Source organism: Callionymus lyra, chromosome 3 (assembly GCF_982586985.1).
Source record: "Callionymus lyra chromosome 3, fCalLyr1.hap1.1, whole genome shotgun sequence".
Taxonomy (NCBI): domain Eukaryota; kingdom Metazoa; phylum Chordata; class Actinopteri; order Syngnathiformes; family Callionymidae; genus Callionymus; species Callionymus lyra.
Genome location: NC_141820.1, coordinates 9,609,584 through 9,630,699, shown reverse-complemented (window position 1 = coordinate 9,630,699; position 21,116 = coordinate 9,609,584). Strand labels below are relative to the sequence as shown.

General features: G+C 35.5%; 1 protein-coding gene across 1 annotated transcript in view; it reads left to right on the top strand.

Moving 5' to 3' along the window:
• galnt4 (polypeptide N-acetylgalactosaminyltransferase 4) overlaps window positions 1-21,116 on the top strand; it is a 37,764-nt gene that overhangs the window by 9,047 nt on the left and 7,601 nt on the right. The window contains exons 2-9 of the mRNA XM_087786386.1: window positions 2,302-2,752; window positions 4,886-5,055; window positions 6,301-6,490; window positions 6,680-6,865; window positions 8,286-8,403; window positions 12,559-12,735; window positions 16,021-16,152; window positions 17,902-18,012. Of these exons, the coding sequence (XP_087642512.1) occupies window positions 2,352-2,752; window positions 4,886-5,055; window positions 6,301-6,490; window positions 6,680-6,865; window positions 8,286-8,403; window positions 12,559-12,735; window positions 16,021-16,152; window positions 17,902-18,012 (1,485 nt within the window). The 5' untranslated portion in view covers window positions 2,302-2,351. The remainder of the gene's footprint in view (window positions 1-2,301; window positions 2,753-4,885; window positions 5,056-6,300; window positions 6,491-6,679; window positions 6,866-8,285; window positions 8,404-12,558; window positions 12,736-16,020; window positions 16,153-17,901; window positions 18,013-21,116) is intronic.

Here is a 21,116-nt window from a genome sequence, read left to right as displayed (position 1 = left end):
TTTATTGTTTTTGTAAAGTAAAAACTGGTTTATTTAATGGTTTTATTGTTTTTGTAAAGTAAAAACTGGTTTATTTAATGGTTTTATTGTTTTTGTAAAGTAAAAACTGGTTTATTTAATGGTTCAATTTGTTTTTGTAAAGTAAAAACTGGTTTATTTAATGGTTTTATTGTTTTTGTAAAGTAAAAACTGGTTTATTTAATGGTTTTATTGTTTTTGTAAAGTAAAAACTGGTTTATTTAATGGTTCAATTTGTTTTTGTAAAGTAAAAACTGGTTTAGCTAATGGTTTTATTGTTTTTGTAAAGTAAAAACTGGTTTATTTAATGGTTTTATTGTTTTTGTAAAGTAAAAACTGGTTTATCTAATGGTTTTATTGTTTTTGTAAAGTAAAAACTGGTTTATCTAATGGTTTTATTGTTTTTGTAAAGTAAAAACTGGTTTATTTAATGGTTTTATTGTTTTTGTAAAGTAAAAACTGGTTTATTTCAAGGTTTTATTGTTTTTGTAAAGTAAAAACTGGTTTATTTAATGGTTTTATTGTTTTTGTAAAGTAAAAACTGGTTTATCTAATGGTTTTATTGTTTTTGTAAAGTAAAAACTGGTTTATTTAATGGTTCTATTGTTTTTGTTAAGTAAAAACTGGTTTATCTAATGGTTTTATTGTTTTTGTAAAGTAAAAACTGGTTTATCTAATGGTTTTATTGTTTTTGTAAAGTAAAAACTGGTTTATCTGATGGTTTTATTGTTTTTGTAAAGTAAAAACTGGTTTATTTAATGGTTTTATTGTTTTTGTAAAGTAAAAACTGGTTTATTTAATGGTTTTATTGTTTTTGTAAAGTAAAAACTGGTTTATTTAATGGTTTTATTGTTTTTGTAAAGTAAAAACTGGTTTATTTAATGGTTTTATTGTTTTTGTAAAGTTAAAACTGGTTTATTTAATGGTTTTATTGTTTTTGTAAAGTAAAAACTGGTTTATTTAATGGTTTTATTGTTTTTGTAAAGTAAAAACTGGTTTATTTAATGGTTTTATTGTTTTTGTAAAGTTAAAACTGGTTTATTTAATGGTTTTATTGTTTTTGTAAAGTAAAAACTGGTTTATCTAATGGTTTTATTGTTTTTGTAAAGTAAAAAATGGTTTATGTAATGGTTTTATTGTTTTTGTAAAGTAAAAACTGGTTTATCTAATGGTTTTATTGTTTTTGTAAAGTAAAAACTGGTTTATCTAATGGTTTTATTGTTTTTGTAAAGTAAAAACTGGTTTATTTAATGGTTTTATTGTTTTTGTAAAGTAAAAACTGGTTAATTTAATGGTTTTATTGTTTTTGTAAAGTAAAAACTGGTTTATCTAATGGTTTTATTGTTTTTGTAAAGTAAAAACTGGTTTATTTAATGGTTTTATTGTTTTTGTAAAGTAAAAACTGGTTTATTTAATGGTTTTATTGTTTTTGTAAAGTAAAAACTGGTTTATTTAATGGTTTTATTGTTTTTGTAAAGTAAAAACTGGTTTATTTAATGGTTTTATTGTTTTTGTAAAGTAAAAACTGGTTTATCTAATGGTTTTATTGTTTTTGTAAAGTAAAAACTGGTTTATGTAATGGTTTTATTGTTTTTGTAAAGTAAAAACTGGTTTATCTAATGGTTTTATTGTTTTTGTAAAGTAAAAACTGGTTTATCTAATGGTTTTATTGTTTTTGTAAAGTAAAAACTGGTTTATTTAATGGTTCAATTTGTTTTGTTCAAGTAAAAAACTGGTTTATTGAAAGTTTGAATTCACTAGTAAGTAAAACATGGTTGAATTCAATTTCCTGTTTAATAATTTTTAACAATTTTTCATTTTTTCCTTTTTTTTTCAATTTTTATTTTACACATAGAGTTTCATATTCTAATTCCAAAATAATATTACTACACAAAATATATTCTAGTTGTTCGATCAATGTATATTTTAAAGAATTCAATTGTCAAAAAATGCTTTGATAAAAAAGGTTTCAATACAAAAAAAAATCCCTTAAATTCAACAATTCAAAATTACGGTCTCACTGGTATATTTCCAAACAAGAGTTTGTTTTTTTTTACCTGAGGGGGGAGGGGTTATAGACGAGTTCTCAAAAGTGAAAGTGAAAGTGTTTTTGAACCAACACATCTTGAGTTAAATGAAGTTTAAACATGAAACATCTAACTGCGTGTCGTCTGCATATCGATTGACCTCAACATGGCAGACGATGTGACGAAGAGGAAGCAAATGTAGGACAAGTTTGTTTTGTCTACGTCATCGTTCATCGACATCTTCTCGTCCCTCCAGGAGCCTCGTGTCCTGCAGGACACCCCGACGTTTCCCTGTAGCTTCTCATCATGAGGGGGCGCTGCTCCAAAAAGCTGGGCGTGGTCGCCAAAGCTTCCTTCCTACTGTGGGTGCTCTGGATAGGTTACCTCCTGCTGGCGCGCTCGTCCGCCCCCTCGTCCTACGACGACGACGAAAACCTGGGGGGCGACCCGGACCGCCACGCCGTCCGGGCCCGGCAGGCTCCGGCGCAACAGCAGAGCGAGTCCAGCGCCGACCTGTCCAGACCGCTGTACGTCAAGCCGCCGCCCGACAACGGCGCGCCGGGGGAATGGGGTCGAGCCACGCACCTCAGTCTGGGCCCCGAGGAGAAGAAGCTGGAGGAGGCCAGCGTGGAACGATACGCCATCAACATCTACGTCAGCGACAAGATCTCGCTCCATCGTCACATTCAGGATCAGAGGATGGCCGGGTGAGTTTTTAGGAACATAAAACACGTTTACAAATGTTTGGAATAGAGACTGTTGAAGGGACCGTCCTCCAATTAACAAAGCGTGAAATTAAAAAAGAGTAACAATTGTATGATCAATTTTTTAACCCTAATCCCCGAAAACAAATGTGTTTGTGATAACCCTTGTGTTATCTCAGGGTCAAGGTGACTTGAGGCCCTAAAACACATGTGTTTCTGGTATCCCTTTTGTTGTCTCTGGGTCAAAATGACCCAAACCCCTGAAAACAAATGTGTTTGTTGGTATCCCTTTTGTTATCGCTGGGTCAAGGTGACCCGAGGCCCTAAAACAAATGTGTTTGTGGTATCCCTTGTGTTGTCTCTGTGTCAAGATGACCCAAAGCCCCGAAAACAAATGTGTTTGTGGTAACATTGGGTTGTCTCTGGGTCAGTGTGACCCGAAAACAAATGTGTTTGAGGTATTCCTAGTGTTATCAAGCTGACCCGAGGCCCGAAGACACATGCGTTTGTGGTATCCCTCGTGTTATCTCTGGGTCACGTTGACCCGCAGGCCCGAAAACAAATGTGTTTGCGGTATCCCTTGAGCTATCTCTGAGTCAAGGTGACCCGAACCCCCGAAAACAAATGTGTTTGTGGTATCCTTTGGGTTATCGCTGGGTCAAGCTGACCCGAGGCCCAAAGACACATGCGTTTGTGGTATCCCTTGTGTTGTCTCTGGGTCAAGAGGACCCGAAGGCCCGAAAACAAATGTGATTGTGGTATCCCTTGTGTTGTCTCTGGGTCACGCTGACCCGATGGCTCGAAAACACATGTGTTTGTGATATCCCTTGTGTTGTCTCTGGGTCAAGGAGACCCGCAGCCCAGAAAACAAATGTGTTTGTGGTATCCCTTTTGTTATCGCTGGGTCAAGGTGACCCGAGGCCCTAAAACAAATGTGTTTGTGGTATCCCTTGTGTTGTCTCTGTGTCAAGATGACCCAAAGCCCCGAAAACAAATGTGTTCCTGGTAACATTGGGTTGTCTCTGGGTCAGTGTGACCCGAAAACAAATGTGTTTGAGGTATTCCTAGTGTTATTTCATAGACGAGCTGACCCGAGGCCCGAAGACACATGCGTTTGTGGTATCCCTCGTGTTATCTCTGGGTCACGTTGACCCGCAGGCCCGAAAACAAATGTGTTTGCGGTATCCCTTGTGCTATCTCTGAGTCAAGGTGACCCGAACCCCCGAAAACAAATGTGTTTGTGGTATCCTTTGGGTTATCGCTGGGTCAAAGTGACCCGAGGCCCCGAAAACAAATGTGTTTGTGGTATCCCTTGTGTTGTCTCTGTGTCAAGATGACCCAAAGCCCCGATACAAATGTGTTCCTGGTAACATTGTGTTGTCTCTGGGTCAAGGAGACCCGCATGCCAGAAAACAAATGTGTTTGCGGTATCCCTTGTGTTGTCTCTGGGTCAAGGTGACCGGAAGGCCCAAAGACAAATGTGTTTGTGGTATCCCTTGTGTTGTCTCTGGGTCAAGGTGACCGGAAGGCCCAAAGACAAATGTGTTTGTGGTATCCCTTGTGTTGTCTCTGGGTCAAGGTGACCGGAAGGCCCAAAGACAAATGTGTTTGTGGTATCCCTTGTGTTGTCTCTGGGTCAAGGTGACCGGAAGGCCCAAAGACAAATGTGTTTGTGGTATCCCTTGTGTTGTCTCTAGGTCAAGGTACAATACAGTACTGTCAAATATAAATACAGTATCGTGAAAAAAAGGTACTGCCATATATTGCTGTATCAATATTTTCTAACATCCTTTGTAGAAAGTTTCCCAGGAAATAAATTCCAACCTTATCTTTAATGTTCTCAATTTGATAAGTGTAATATAATTATAATGTTTTTTTGTCATCAAGTTTACAAATAATTTGAGTATTTGTTTCACCAATAATCTCGTCAATCTTTTCCTGCCTTGAGTCATCAGAAGTTTTCGTTCCAGACTCTTCCTTCCATCCCTTCCTTCCATCCCTTCATTCCATCTCACTCTGAGCTCCTCTGTGGAATTTAGCTCCTCGCTGTGAAGCACGATTTTGTCCAAGATTCAGCAGAATCATCAAAAGTTGTGAAAAGTTGTATAACTTGTGTCTCCATCTTCACTCGCACAGATGCCGGAGTAAGAAGTTCGACTACCGGCGTTTACCCACCACCTCGGTGATCATCGCCTTCTACAACGAGGCCTGGTCCACCCTCCTGAGGACCATCCACAGTGTCCTGGAGACCACGCCGGCCGTCCTGCTGAAAGAAATCATCCTCATCGATGACTTCAGTGAACGAAGTAAGAACCACAGGAGCTCAAGTCTTCGTATGAACCAGGAAGTTCTTTTTTAATGGACAATAAAACCATTATTTTTATAGTCTTGTTAAAAATCCATGTGTCTTCAAGGCAGTGGTCAACACACCCTAGGACTCTTTATGTTCCATCGATTATTACTGTCTGAAATGTGTTTTATTTTGAAAAAGAAAAGATTTTTTTAAACTAGGGGTGTAAGAATGTTTTTATTCCCGATACTGTATCGATATTCAATAGCATTGTATCAATATAAAAGTTTTTATTTTAATTTAAAGTTATTTTATGGTTTCTAAATCAATAGTGTGTGTATAAAAGACAATCATTCAAAGTCTTTTTTTTACAATTAACACTCAAAATATTCAGGCGTTTTGTGTGCTGCAGTTAAACCTCCCGCCACTAGTTGGCGACATTGGTAATTTCCTCCGTGTCAAAGTAACAACAAAACTGGTAAAATGGCAGCAAAGAGTAAATAAGAAAGGAAACACCAGAGTCCAGCAGCTTTTAAAGCTGATGTTTGGACTCATTTTGTCTTTAAAACAAAGTTTAAAGTTAAATTAAACGCAGATACTGAATATTACATGTTGATCCAGGTTGTTTGTTAATGAACTTCATTGTTAATATAAGTTTATATTTTTGTAAATATTTTGAATTGCACTTTTACATTTGATTAGAGAAAGTATTTGCTCATTTCTTTGTTGTCAAAGCAAGAAAAAGTGTTGAAATATTGACATTAGTAAAATGATCTTAAGCCCCGCCCACTGAAAAAACGTTGTTTTTCTGGAGATTAAATCTTGTTGTCCATAACCACACCCACTCTTCATCAATCCCTGTAGTCTCCACCTGCAAGTGACTCGTTGTATAAACAAAGCGGGCGTGATCACAGCTGGCTGGAGGAGGAGTGAAGCCATTATTACATCATAATGGACTCTCGTAACCTCTCGTTCGCCCAGATTTAAGAGCAACTTTATGAAGTAATAAGTTGAAAACATGGTCATGATGAGGAACTTACTGCGTCTTGGAGAGAAAGAGATGATTTTTTTTTTACGTTAGTTGAGCTTTAATAACACAAGTAACAATTACAACATCAAGTATTTGGGAATATATATAAAATATATACTCAAACTTTCTGTGGACTCAGCGTTAACACGTTACTAAAAACATGAGTTGTTGATCTGCTGGCTTGAGAGATGAAGCAACCGTTCATGTATTCATTCATACTTCTTTCCTCAGGTTACCTGAAGTCCCAGCTCGCCGAGTACATCAGCAAACTCCAGCGAGTACGACTGATCCGCACCAATAAAAGAGAAGGACTGGTCCGGGCCCGTCTCATCGGTGCCACTTATTCCACGGGGGATGTCCTGACGTTCCTGGACTGCCACTGCGAGTGTGTCCCGGGCTGGATAGAGCCTCTGTTAGAAAGGTGTGTGTGTGTGTGTGTGTGTGTGTGTGTGTGTGTGTGTGTGTGTGTGTGTGTGTGTGTGTGTGTGTGTGTGTGTGTGTGTGTGTGTGTGTGTGTGTGTGTGTGTGTGTGTGTGTGTGTGTGTGTGTGTGTGTGTGTGTGTGTGTGTGTGTGTGTGTGTGAGATCCTCAACACTTCCCTGTGATCCAGGATCGGAGAGAACGCCAGCACCGTGGTGTGTCCCGTCATCGACACCATCGACTGGAACAGCTTCGAGTTCTACATGCAGACGGACGAGCCCATGATCGGGGGCTTCGACTGGAGACTCACCTTCCAGTGGAACTCGGTGTCGGAGGTCGAGCGCAAGAGGCGCAAGACCAGAACCGAGCCGCTCAGGTGAGCACGTTAGAAAAGATGCTTGAGAAGTGAAACCACATTATTATTAGCTATTAGTTAGGGCTGTGAGGAAATATCGATATGATGCATACATCAATATTCAACAGCAATATATTTTAAAATGTTCTGGCTTTCAATTATATACATTTCAATATATATATATATATATTTATATATATTTTTTAATCATTTTTCTATTATGGTATATTTTTCAATAAAGTGTGTTATAAAATGAAATGTAAATGTTTATTTATTTACAATTAACCTGCAAAAATGTATGGATTAGTTTTCATTTTGGTTTAATACAAGAATAATAATAATAAATATCTTCATAGATAACAATATATTTTCAGGATACTCTGGCGATATTTAACACCACTATATCCATTTTAATATTTTATTTTCATGTTTTTATTCATTTATATTTTTTGATTATTTTTTTATCATACTTACTGTATGTTTTATATTTCAACGAAGTGTGTAAAACATAAAGTCATTGTTTAAAAAAAAAAGAAGGATATTTACTATAGGCGTTTTTTTGTTTGTGTTGCGATTAAACTTCTGGCCACTAGGGGTGTGAGGAAAAATCCCACAATACACCTAAATATTGCGACATTATTTGTCATTATAGCGTATCATTATTCAACAGCATTGTTATGACACATGTATTAAAATGTTATTATAGTTGTAATTATTATTGAGAGTGTTGCTCTCATCGCAAGATTAAAAACATTTATCTCAAATTATTATTTTTTTAAACTATTAAATATAAGTAAGTTATTCCCTGAAATTGTTTAAGAATAAAAAATCTATCATCGTAAACAGGAGTTATTAAACCACAATTTAGCTTTCTAAAACTTTGTTAGCATGCTTGAGCACACTTCAAACTAGCATTAGCATTTATTTAGCATTTTGCTAACTAGCGTGATACCTTACCATTTTTTTCTTTCAAATCATATTTAATTTAATTCACTACAGTATTCAATATATATTACAATATCGTATCATTGCCCCTGTATCGTGGAACAGCCTTGTATTATTTTCCCCCAAACATCTCTTTAATCAAATATTCTCAACTTATCTTAATATACTTTTTTAACTTAAGACTATATACAAATCTGTCCTCTCTACCTCTTTAAAATCATATTATTTAATTCCTGTTAGTGTTTTATTTTTTTAATCTTACTTTGGATTTCATTTATGTATTTTTATTCAGTACCTTATTGTCTTTCTGGGCCTCATTACTGTCTCGCTTTCCCTTCTTTGTTCTCACCATCTGTTTGTACTTCATCATGGACGTCCTTCTCTTTGTCTTCCTTCCCATCTTTTTTTTTGTTTTCCCACCTCTTTTGCTCAGAGAGAAACTTTCTCTCCTTTTGTTCGCTGATAAATGAAGCAGAATTCTTTTGCTTGTGTCCAGGTCTCCCACCATGGCCGGTGGATTATTTGCTGTGAGCAAAGCTTATTTTGAGTATCTGGGCACATACGACACCGGCATGGAGGTGTGGGGGGGCGAGAACCTGGAGCTTTCATTCAGGGTAGGTTTTCCAAGACTCTTTTGCTTCTGTTGAATTATTTTGTTTCATTTTTATTTACTCTCCAGTCTTGACTTAACTCTGATTTTTAGTTTTAATATCTTCTAAACAAATGATTTAATAACGTACTTTACAAATGTTTATCTTTTTTAATGTTAATGTTATGAGTATATAGAGTATATATAGAGTATATAGTATATATTTAGATGTTAATTATTCATGTTTAGATTGTAGTATCTTATGCAACAAAAATACAGAAGATAGTACAGTAGAAATAAAGAAATATGTGTTTGGTATTATGTAAAACTAACTTGTATTGGTATTAAGACGGATATTTTGAGCGCCTCCACATACGTAACGTGGAAAACGAGTACTAAAACGTTTAGTTTATTTTACGTTACTAGTCAGATCCATCTCTCCCGGTGTTATTGTGACGAGATCTTATAAGGTTTATTTTTAACCATCAAATATAAGTAAGTTATTCCTTGAAATTATTTGAAAATAAAAGATATGCAATAATTTTTAGCATGATTGAATCACACTTCAAGCTTGCATTAGCATTACGTTAGCATTTCGCTAACTAGTGTGCTACAAATTTGATTTCTTTAAACTAATTCCGATTTTTGAAAATATTTTGAATTTCAGGAAAAGAAATATGTTCAAAACCTGTTTCATTTTGATAAAGAAACTACTTGGAAAAAGTTAGAGAATGTGTTTTTGATTTAACTATTTTTGGGGTTGAATAATAACGACACAAATGTCCCACCCATAATATTTCCCAAACACAAAAACATGACTTCGATCAAAGAATACCATTTCAATTGCTTTTTTTTTAGTTTATACATTTTTTTTTTTTAAATTGAAGATACTTTTTGGATAATAGAAATTGTTTGTACATTTATTTTTGTTATTTAAAATGTATATTTTTTTTATGATAAAAGAAAAATAGTTTTTTGAAGCAACTTTTCATGGATTGTTTAATACATAAACCAATCTACCTTCTTTTTAACTTGGCATGTAAATGTAAAATTTTCCATTTTTTACATGCTTGCCAGAAGAAGGAAGTTTAATAAACCAGGAAGTAGGAGAAGAGTTTCACACTTCAAGCTAAGTACGTTAGCATTTTGATAACTAGCGTGCTGCATTTATATTTTTTAAAACCATTTTAGATTTTTTAAACATTTTTTTTATTTCAGCAAAGGAAAAAAAAACTTAAATAAAAAGTACTTCAAACCTTTTTTACTTCAGTAGAAAAAGAGAGTTGGAGAATTTGTTTTTCATTAAAGCAAAAAAGTATCACATTTTGGGGTGTATGAGGTATATATTATATATTATATATTATCAGGGTTGCTGACACGTTTTCAACATGTGATCTACTAACACAAAGAATCAAAAGGATGTAGCTACTACAAAAATGCGAAAAATACATATTTTCTATAAATATATTGAGAATTATTGACAAGTTGAATGTATGTTGATGTACCTTCATGACCACATGATGAATATTAACACAATTAACTGCCATTTTGTCACGACTCGACTCTGATGACTCAATTTCAATTTCAGTGTATTTAAAAAGACAATGTGCAGTTACATTAAAAAGACTGCACCAGATTTAGCACAATGCTACTTTCCATCTGTAGTCCTCAACAAAGATGCAGACAGTTTACATAATACAACGCATACAAATAAAGCAAAAACACAATAATATACAAAAAGACAGTAAAATCTAATAATGTCAATGATGGCCAAATACCCGTCCGGTACTATTAGTGCGAGCAGGATTGGTGGTCTAAGGAGACCTCCTGAGGGATCAATAAAGTTTTTTACCTTAAAAGCCGGACTAAATGGATAATTTGACTCATTAATCGCACATCTCATGACGTAAATCATCTTTCAAACGCCAGATCAGCTGTTTTGATTGACAGGCGGCTGATCCAATTAAATCCTTTAGTGCTCCTGCTCAATGGGCGGAGCTAATGACATAGAAAGGGGTTCATTGGTTCTTTATCTAGATAGTAAAATAAAGGTCTTAGTCAATGAGTGAATCCTTTTCAAGTAAAGGAAGAATGAAAACATCATACAAAAGAGAAGCATCTGACAAAAATAAACCAAATGTGAAGAAAAAAAACATTTGTATTCATTTATAAACATCTCAGAATTGCAACCATGCGATGTCGTTCCAGTTCATTCAGAGACTTCTGAGTGTGTGTGTCTGTACACACTGAACGATCAAAGAATGGTCGTACAAGGATGAATCAAAGCTGCTGTATTACTCTAAGATCTATTACACAACATCTGCTATCGGCTCGCACGGTCTGATGGTTTTGTTTACTCTGGGCTTCAGTGAGAGAACTTTTAAAAAATACTAGCTTCTAATGGAAATGAGCCATAAATACTAGTCAACGTGGTTAATGAAGTCGAACAGGACAAGGAATGCAAACACACACACATGCGTACACAGACAAACACACACACACACACACACACACACACACACACACACACACACACACACACACACACACACACACACACACACACACACACACACACACAAAGTACAGTTAATGATAAACTTGCCCTTTTACTTGCCAACCATGAAGTACACACTCTTTATATCTGATCCTCATTTCTGTTGTTATTTGAAATCAATGCTAGTGATGTAAAGTTAATCTATCCTGTTATTACAACACAACTTTTGTCATTGTACGACTATAAGAGTTGTTACTTTAACATTCATAAAACCAACAACCATATTATTGATTGACACTCTTGGCAACCAAAGTTAACAACAGCAATATTAGCAATAAAAGAGTCCTTTCCGTGAGACTCTGATTTCCTCCCACTGTTCCCACAAGTTATGACTCTGACTTGTGAGTATCTGCCAAACAACAACAACAATGAACACACAACATAAGTTATAAAACCAACAGTTACAATATTGTAATATAAAAACTACTAGGGTTGTAAGAAAAGGGTTAGGGTTGTTATTCTGTCTTAATCTTTATCCCTTTTCTTTGTGTTTTTTCCTTCGATCTTTGTTCTTTATATTTGCACTTTGTCATCCTTTGCACTTTGTTATTTTATTTGCACTTTGTTTTTATGAAACTATCGTCTGCTTTGAACTGGAAACCCACTTTCCTGAAGTAGATCTCCAGAGGGATTAATAATTAAACCTGTCTAATTTAATCTAATCTAATCTAATCTAATCTAATCTAATCTTAAACATATATTCAATTAAATATTGTGTTTTTTTCTCCACGATATTGCATCTATATTGTTGCTTTCAAATCATAATTGTATTATTATCATATTCATTTTAGGGTTTAAATACTATGAATTTTGTATAAAATCAAGTAGTTTTTCGAAATTAAAGTTCAAAGATTTACTTCCTTCGTTCATCTTTGTGTTGCAATTATACTTCTGACAGCTAGATGGCAGCAGTCATTGCATCCTCCGCAGCTAAAGGAACAATGAAATCCTGCGAGATCTCAGTGATGAACTTAGGACGAGAGGATACAGCCATTTTGGTTTCAAAACAAATGAGTACTCGACAATACTAAAAATATATCCTTGTTACTACAGTATTGTAATATATCATATTGTTGCCTCTGTATCGTGATACGTATTGTAACACTTCTAATATTAGGGTTATAATTAACAACTAAAATAATCACAGCATTTGTTCATTTTTGTGTTGCAAATAAACCGAGGATCTCGCAATGACTGAGGATGAGAGGATACAGTGACTCCAGCTGCTTTTAAAGCTGATTATTGGACATATTTTGGTTTGAAAACAAATGAAATCAGTTACGACTTCGTCAAGAGTCATGTGGTCTGTAAATACTACAACACCAGAGTCAAGCACTCGAAAATACTACACATATACTTGTTACTACTGTACTGAATGATATCAAAATATATTTTCGTGTTGCCCCTGTATCATGATACGTATAGTACCGACAAATTACTGAGAAAACACACCCCCTATAAACGTGCAAATATTGACGACAACAACAATAGCAATAGCAAAGCAAAGAAAACAACAGTATTAATAATAATATTTTTGTTTATATTATTATAAAGCATCCCAGGCTCCTGCCATTCAAAAGGTTTAAGTATCTTTAACATGTGTTGATTCTATTGTGTGTGCAGGTGTGGCAGTGTGGCGGCAGCCTGGAGATCCACCCCTGCTCTCACGTGGGTCACGTCTTCCCCAAGAAGGCACCGTACGCTCGACCCAACTTCCTCCAGAACACCGTGAGGGCCGCAGAAGTCTGGATGGATTCCTATAAAGTGCACTTTTACAACAGGAACCCTCCTGCCAAGAAGGTGATTCACTCATTATTGTCACAAGCATTTCTTTTAAGAGATTCTTTAGATTATCTTCTGGTGCAAATGATCCATTGAATAGAAGTTTGAGACCAAGTTTAAGGCAAGAATCCTAAATATGAAATCCTTTCTTTTATTTTTAAACAAGACTTGACATCCCCTTATATGAGTTAGATCCACTTCATCTTCAAAAACTTCTGTTAAATGATCAAAAACTTAAACCAAATCTCAGAGCGACATATTAGTCATTGCTGACTCTACGTTTGTGGTTCAACCTCTATTAGCCGGAGTCATGAGCTAAGCACTGACCACGGTTCTCGGCAGGGAATTTCCAAAGAGGAAAAAATGTAAATGAGAAAAAAAGAAGAAGCAGAATTTGACACAGATGTGCTTTATGTGGCCAAGATAAATAGATTGTATTTCCAGAAAACATTATTAAAAAGAGAATTCCTGTGTATTCAATGAAAATCTGACTATGGAAAGTTATTATGAAACTTGCAGAACAAACTGGTTGATACCATCTAAAATAGGAAACAATCTGACAACCACTGCATAACCAACATTACATTGTCAACGATACGATATATAGTGATATTGTAGTAACAAGTATATATGTGTAGTATTGTCAAGTATTTGACTCTGGTTTTGCAGAATTTACAGACCACATGACTCTTGACGAAGTTGCTTTCATTTGTTTTCAAACCAAAATATATCCAAACATCTTGAGTCGACTGTATCCTCTCGTCCTCAGTCATCACTGGGATCTCGCAGGATTTTTATTGTTCCTGTAACTAGGGAGGATGAAATGACTGCTGCCATCTAGTGGCCGGAAGTATAATTGCAACACAAAAATGAACGAAGGCAGTAAATCTTTGCACGTTAATTGTCAATAAATAATATAAAACTACTTGATTTTTATACACAATTCATAGTATTTAAACCTTAAAATGACAATGGTAAAAATAAAATTATGATTTTAAAGCAACAAAATAGATGTAATATCGTGAAGAAAAACTAAATCAGAATATTTAAGTGAACATATGTTTAAGATTAGATTAGATTGACTTTATTAATCCCCCTGCTTCTGGGGTTAGGTTTAATATGTCCAAACATCAGCTTTAAAAGCTGCTGGAGTCCACTGCATCCTCTCGTCCTCAGTCATCGTAGGGATCTGGTGGGAGGACACTGATGTCCACTGCTATTTAACAGCCGGAAGTTTTGCGACACAAAAATGAACAAAGGCTGTGAATATTTATTAATTGTTATTAAAAATGTAATCGTTTATTTCCCAAAGACTTTACTAACTTTACCTTCATAAAAGTACTGTGATAAAACAAATCAATACAGTCCTGTTGAATATCGATACAGTATTGTGGAAAAAAAAGAGCTATATCAGTCATTTTTCACACATATAACTAGGCTCTAAAGTTTATTAAGCGTTTTTATAGTTTTAATCTTGTATTTTTAGTTATAAAGTGATTCTTATTCTATCTTTTACACTTCTTATCTCCCTCTTTCTTAACCGTTGACTTCGAAGAACCCAGCACAAGATTTACGATGTGTCCGACTGTTGCACAAAAGGAACCTTGAACCTCGATGAACGTGTTATCTGTGGACACACCCAGACGCTGTTGAGAGCATTTATTTTAAATCCAACAATAAGAATCTGATGCTAAAGACACACTCTCAGCTATTTAAAACTCTGCTGTTGATTATGGTTATTATTATTTGGATCAAAGTCTCGATGGAAAAACCTGTCGTGGAATTTGAAACGGTTCAGGAGGCTATTGTTGCTGGTGTTGTTTGAAGTACAATGCACTAAAAATAGAGACATTCAAGTCTAGTTAATGTTCCCGGTCAAGAGTATTCCCGAGTCGTCGTGTTCCACCGTGAGGATTCAATTCAGTTAGGAAGGAAAAACACATGTTAATATAGGTTTACAGTGACGTTCACCACCAAAGATGATCCTGTTCAAGTCAATCAATCGTATAACTGTGTGTGTGTGTGTGTGTGTGTGTGTGTGTGTGTGTGTGTGTGTGTGTGTGTGTGTGTGTGTGTGTGCGCGCGTGTGTGTGTGTATGTGTGTGTGTGCGGGTTATGAAAGGTAACCTCAGATAACTTTACACTTGTCACACCTTTGTCTCGCTCCCCTCCTACCTCCTGCTTTATTCAACTTCCTTCTCCTGGCAAACATGCTACGTGTACCGATGTTGACTTTTTACATTTACACATTTATACAAGTTAGAAGGAAGGAAGATTGGATTATGTATTAAGGAATTCATGAAAAGTTTGATTTCATTAAAAGAAAAGGTGCTTTAATCATGAATATATATTTTCAATTGAAGAGAAAAAGAATTTGCTTGATGAATCCTCAAAACATTAAAAATATATATACTGTATATATATATATATATATATATATATATATATATATATATATATATATATATATATATATATATATAAATATATATATATATATATATATATATATATATATATAAATAATAGCATTTGAAAACTTTTTCTTTTGGAATTGAAACGATCATTTTTTTAAACCGTTTTTTTATTTGTTTATTTCATTAATCAATCCCCAAAAATGCATTATTAAAAAACGTATTTTTAAAACTTGTGAAACTAAAGTAAAAACAGTTTATAGTTTCCTTTTTTTTCTTTTTAATTAAAAACATGTTTTAATTAAATCAACATTTTGGATTAAGCATTTTATTATCGAGGAAATACATATGCTTAAATGAATCAACATTTATTTTAAAAATGAATATTAACTGAATTAACATTTTATTTTTTATAAGCTTTTTACTTAAAGTAAAATCAACTTTTTTGATTTAATTTTTTCATATTTTAATTGAACATATTTTATTTTTAATTAAATATTACTTTTTTTTTTAATTGAAGCAACATTTTCTGGGATTAAAGCAGCATTTTATATCGATATTTTGATTGATTAAATCCTTTTTTTTAAAGTTGAAAATATATCATTATTTTATTAAATAAACCTTTCTTTTAATTAAAGAAATAAAAGGGATAAAAGCCAGTTTTTTTTTATTGAAGCAGCTTTGTTTTCCTTTTAAATTAAATCAACCTTTTTTTGGTTAAATGACGAGACAAATCTACCTTCATAAGTGAAAAGATCTTCCAGGGTTTGGATTCTTGTAAACATCACACGTCTAGATTGATAAATGACACAAGCAGGAAATCAATATTAGTTCCAGGTGTGTCTGCATGTACCTGACGTGGATCTTCTTCTTCTCTTCTCTGGTGCAGGAGTCGTACGGCGACGTGTCGGAGCGTCTGGTTCTGAGGAACAAGCTGAAGTGCAACAGTTTCGACTGGTACCTGAAGAACATCTACCCGGAGCTCCACGTGCCTGAGGACCGGGAGGGATGGCACGGAGCCGTGAGTGTTTCCATCGCATCGCTTAAGTCCTCGATTCTTAGTCACCAAAAACATCCGGCCAATCAGAGGACGCAAGAATAAAGATGTCGCCTTAAATCTGCTCTTGACTCTGAAGGTCCTGCTAGAGACACAGACTCACATACCAGCTGAACTTGATAGTGTTTTGGTCAATGTTTGGATATTAAGGCTAATCAAACATTAGTCACAGTAACAAAATAAATTACCTTAGTAAGTTTCGTTACAGTTACATCATCAGTTTTAATTCAAAAAGTAAAACAATAATTAAAAAAATAACTTAGAAGTAACTTACACTAGTAATGCGTTAACAGACCCAGTTTTTGTTTATTTTATGGACAAAAAAAAAACAGCAACCGTTACATTTTTTTTAGGTAGATATTAATTGTTTGTTTTAATAAATGAATATTTACCTAAAAAATAATAAAAAATCCTTTAACAGAAAAAAGGGAAATTGAAAAAAACAAACAAACGATTCGTAGAGTTCAAGTGAGGTTATAACAAAAGGTAGTTCCTTAAAAAATTTAATTACAAAACAAGTATAAAATACTACAGTAACTGTATTTTAAAAATCATTTAATGATGCGACTCAACCACTGACACAAAGATCTTGTAAAAATAATTTCAAAACAAACATTAAAAAATGAAAAACAATCTCCAACTTTTAACGTTTCTACAAAAAACATGGTTCATGATAAAAGTCTGTGTTCAATGAATATTTACAGTTTTCAATCCGATCGTCTTTTCCGTTTTGCAACTTTGTTCAGGGTCGAGAGTTTCTTTGATGCATTAATATGAGTTTGAAATTACAAAGCCTTTATTAAAGTAAGATAACAAACTTAAATAACAATATAGTCCAAATCCTAGATAGATAGATGGAGAGATGGAGAGATGGAGAGATGCTGGAGTTACTGTATCCTCTCATTCTCAGTCGTTGCGGGACTCTCGGAGGGTTTTTATTGTTCCTATAGCTGCGGAGGACGTAATGACTGCTGCCGTCTAGTGGCAGGACGTTTAATTGCAACACAAAAAAAAAAAAAAAACGGGATTATTTTATTTGTAATTAAAAAAAATAGTAAAAGGGTAAGGAGTGTGGATTGATGGATCGAAGGATGGATGGATGGATTGGGTTTCCAGATCACACGATGGTTTAAAAAAAAAAAAAGAACGAGAACAAAGTGCAAATACAAAGAACATGGATCAAAGGAAATAATGAAAATAAAAGGATACAAAAATATATATACATATCAAAATTGTACAGATTGTATCAGGATGACACGCTATATGTTTGGTTTCCATGACTCAGAATTTGTTAAAATAATGCTGGTATCATACTTTTAGCAGAAATGTTGGCTTTAAAATCTTAACTTTTGAAAAGACAGAGTGAACATAAGTAGGCAGAACTCTGAAGAAATTTTTACCGTGAATAAAATATTGTAAATGTTGATCTAACAAAAAAAAGGATTTTGTGTCATTTTTAAGAAGTTATGAAAAGTCAAGACAAAGAGAAAGAGCAAGAAGCTGCAGTTCATCAAGTGTCCACTCGAGGCTCACACCAGAGGTCACAATATTACATAATTAAAAAAAACAGCCCGGTTAAAAACAGGTCCTAAATTTTCCAAGATGCCTGCAAACACAGGCAGGTAATAAAGGAGTGTCATCACAGATGTTCGTCTCTTCCACAGTGTGTCCAGTGTGTGCAGGAGTCACATGTCATCGTCGTCTCTATTTCAGGTGCAGAATCTAGGAATGCAGTCGGAGTGTTTGGACTACAACGCTCCGGATCATAATCCCACAGGATCACACATCTCTCTCTTCGGCTGCCACGGTCAGGGAGGCAACCAGGTATTCATCTCACTTTTCCACTTTATTTTCCTCCGTTTCCTTTACGAATACAATCCCCTGATTGTGAAGAAACACACTTGACTTCACCTGAATGATGCAACGCCTCACTTACCTTTCTTTCACACGGGAAAGAAAACATTGTGCGTTTGTTTCTTCTTCCCTTTTTCTTCACAGTGTTTTCGTTCACATAGAGTGAGAAATGTTTTGCTAGCACAGACGACAATACAGGTCTTTAACCAAATCAGTGTTTAGGCAAGAAACTGTATCAAGTTACAGGGGCAGAGATACGATATATATTGATACTGTAGTAACAAGGATGTATGTGTAGTATTGTTGAGTACTTGACTCTGGTGTTGCAGTATTTACAGACCACATGACTCTTGACGAAGTCGTAATTGATTTCATTTGTTTTCAAACCAAAATATGTCTAAAAATAAGCTTTAGAAGCTGCTGGAGTCACTGTATCCTCTTGTCCTCAGTCATTGCGGGACCCTCAGTTTGATTGCAGCACAAAAATGAACAAATGCTGTGATTATTTTATTTGTAAATAAAAAACCCTTATGTTATAAGTGTTAGGAGCAAGAATCCGGCGATACGATGCGTATCACGATACAGGGTCAACAATACGATATATAGTAATACTGCAGTTACGAGGATATATTTACAGTATTGTTGAGTACTTGACTCTGGTGTTGCAGAATTTACAGACCACATGACTCTTGACGAAGTCGCTTTCATTTGTTTTCTAACCAAAATATGTCCAAACAGCAGCTTTAAAATCTGCAGGAGTCGATTGTATCCTCTTATCCTCAGTCGTTGCGGGACCCTTAGAGGGTTATTATTGTTCCTATGGCTGTGGAGGACGTAATGACTGCTGCCATCTAGTGGCAGGACGTTTAATTTCAACACAAAAATGAAAAAACTTAGGGTCAACAATAAGATATATCATGATACTGCAGTAACAAGGATATATGTGTAGTATTGTCCAATACTTGACTCTGGTGTTGTAGTATTTACAGACCACATGACTCTTGATGAAGTCGTAACTGCTTTAATTTGTTTTCAAACCAAAATATGTCCCAACATCGGCTTTAAAAGCTGCTGGAGTCACTGTATCCTCTCGTCCTCAGTCCTCGAAGCGTTTTAATGTTCCTTAAGCTACAGAGGACGTATTGACGACTGCCACCTACTGGCCAGAAGTTTGATTGCGACATAAAGATTAACAAAGTCGGTGAATGTTTGATTGTTATTGTGAATAAAAAATGAAGTTGTTTTATCTTTAACAAATAGAATTGAAATAATAATAATAATAAGAGATGCTATTGTGTTTTATTTTGATAACACAAAACTAAGGTGTCATTCAGTGAGTTTACAAAATAAAACAGTATTCGCAGACGTTAAATCACTTTCAACCTCATTTCAATCATGATATGGAAGAAGTTTTACATGTTGATTGTATCTAGTATTGTGTTGGTCATACTATAGAACAACAAGAGTGTTACCCTGACAATAAACAATCGCAAAATAGGTTAAAAAATAAACAACTTTTTCCCAAATCTTTCGGCCCTTAGCTTCACCATCAAAAACATTGTTTTCCTTTCTCAGTTTGGTTAATGGTAATAAACAGGATGTAACATGTGAGCAGTATCAGTTCATCACGATACTTTCACAATAAGAGCTCCTTCAAAAGTAAGAAATGTTGGTGACAAATGAAAGCTTCTCTAGACGAGGTCCATGTTCTAGAAAAACAGCATCTGAGCTGAAACAAGAACCTTTATCTCCTCCTGCTTTTTTGCTCTTCTGGCCCAAAGAGAGTCGCGTTCCGTCTTGAAAGATACATGAGCCTCTTTGGCAGCAATGAATCCTGGGTAAATAAAGTTGCACCAGAGGAGGTCTTTTTATTCAAGAGAAACCAGATGAAGCTGAAAGTTGCATGAGAAGAGCAGGTAGGAGGACATGAAGGAGGATCAGAAGGTTGGTGAGTGGAGGTGATGACAGTGGAAATCATCTCCTCGTTACAACAAACATCTCATAGTGGAGACGAGGTCCACAAGGACCAGATCCTTCATCTCTAGACCAGCTTTGAATCAGTATCAAGAAGAAACTATATTAATACCAATTTATCCCTTGTGTTGTCTCTGGGTCAAGGTGACCCGAGGGCCCGAAAACAAATGTGTTTGGTATCCCTTGTGTTGTCTCTGGGTCAAGGTGACCCGAAGGCCCGAAAGCAAATGTGATTTTAGTATCCGTTGTGTTGTCTCTGGGTCAAGGTGAACCGAAGGCCCGAAAACAAATGTGTTTGTTGTATCCCTTGTGTTGTCTCTGGGTCAAGGTGACCCGAAGGCCCAAAAGCAAATGTGATTTTAGTATCCGTTGTGTTGTCTCTGGGTCAAGGTGACCCGAAGGCCCGTAAACAAATGTGTTCGTGGTATCCTTTGTGTTGTCTCAGGGTCAAGGTGAACCGAAGGCCCGAAAACAAATGTGTTTGTTGTATCCCTTGTGTTGTCTCTGGGTCAAGGTGACCCGAAGGCCCGTAAACAAATTTGTTTGTTGTATCCCTTGTGTTGTCTCTGGGTCAAGGTGACCCGAGGGCCCGAAAACAAATGTGTTTGGTATCCCTTGTGTTGTCTCTGGGTCAAGGTGACCCGAAGGCCCGAAAGCAAATGTGTTTGGTATCCCTTGTGTTGTCTCTGGGTCAAGGTGACCCGAAGGCCCGAAAGCAATTGTGATTTTAGTATCCGTTGTGTTGTCTCTGGGTCAAGGTGACCCGAAGGCCCGAAAACAAATGTGTTTGATGTATCCCTTGTGTTGTCTCTGGGTCAAGGTGACCCGAGGGCCCGAAAACAAATGTGTTTGGTATCCCTTGTGTTGTCTCTGGGTCAAGGTGACCCGAAGGCCCGAAAGCAAATGTGATTTTAGTATCCGTTGTGTTGTCTCTGGGTCAAGGTGACCCGAAGGCCTGTAAACAAATGTGTTTGTTGCATCCCTTGTGTTGTCTCTGGGTCAAGGTGACCCGAGGGCCCGAAAACAAATGTGTTTGGTATCCCTTGTGTTGTCTCTGGGTCAAGGTGACCCGAAGGCCCGTAAACAAATGTGTTCGTGGT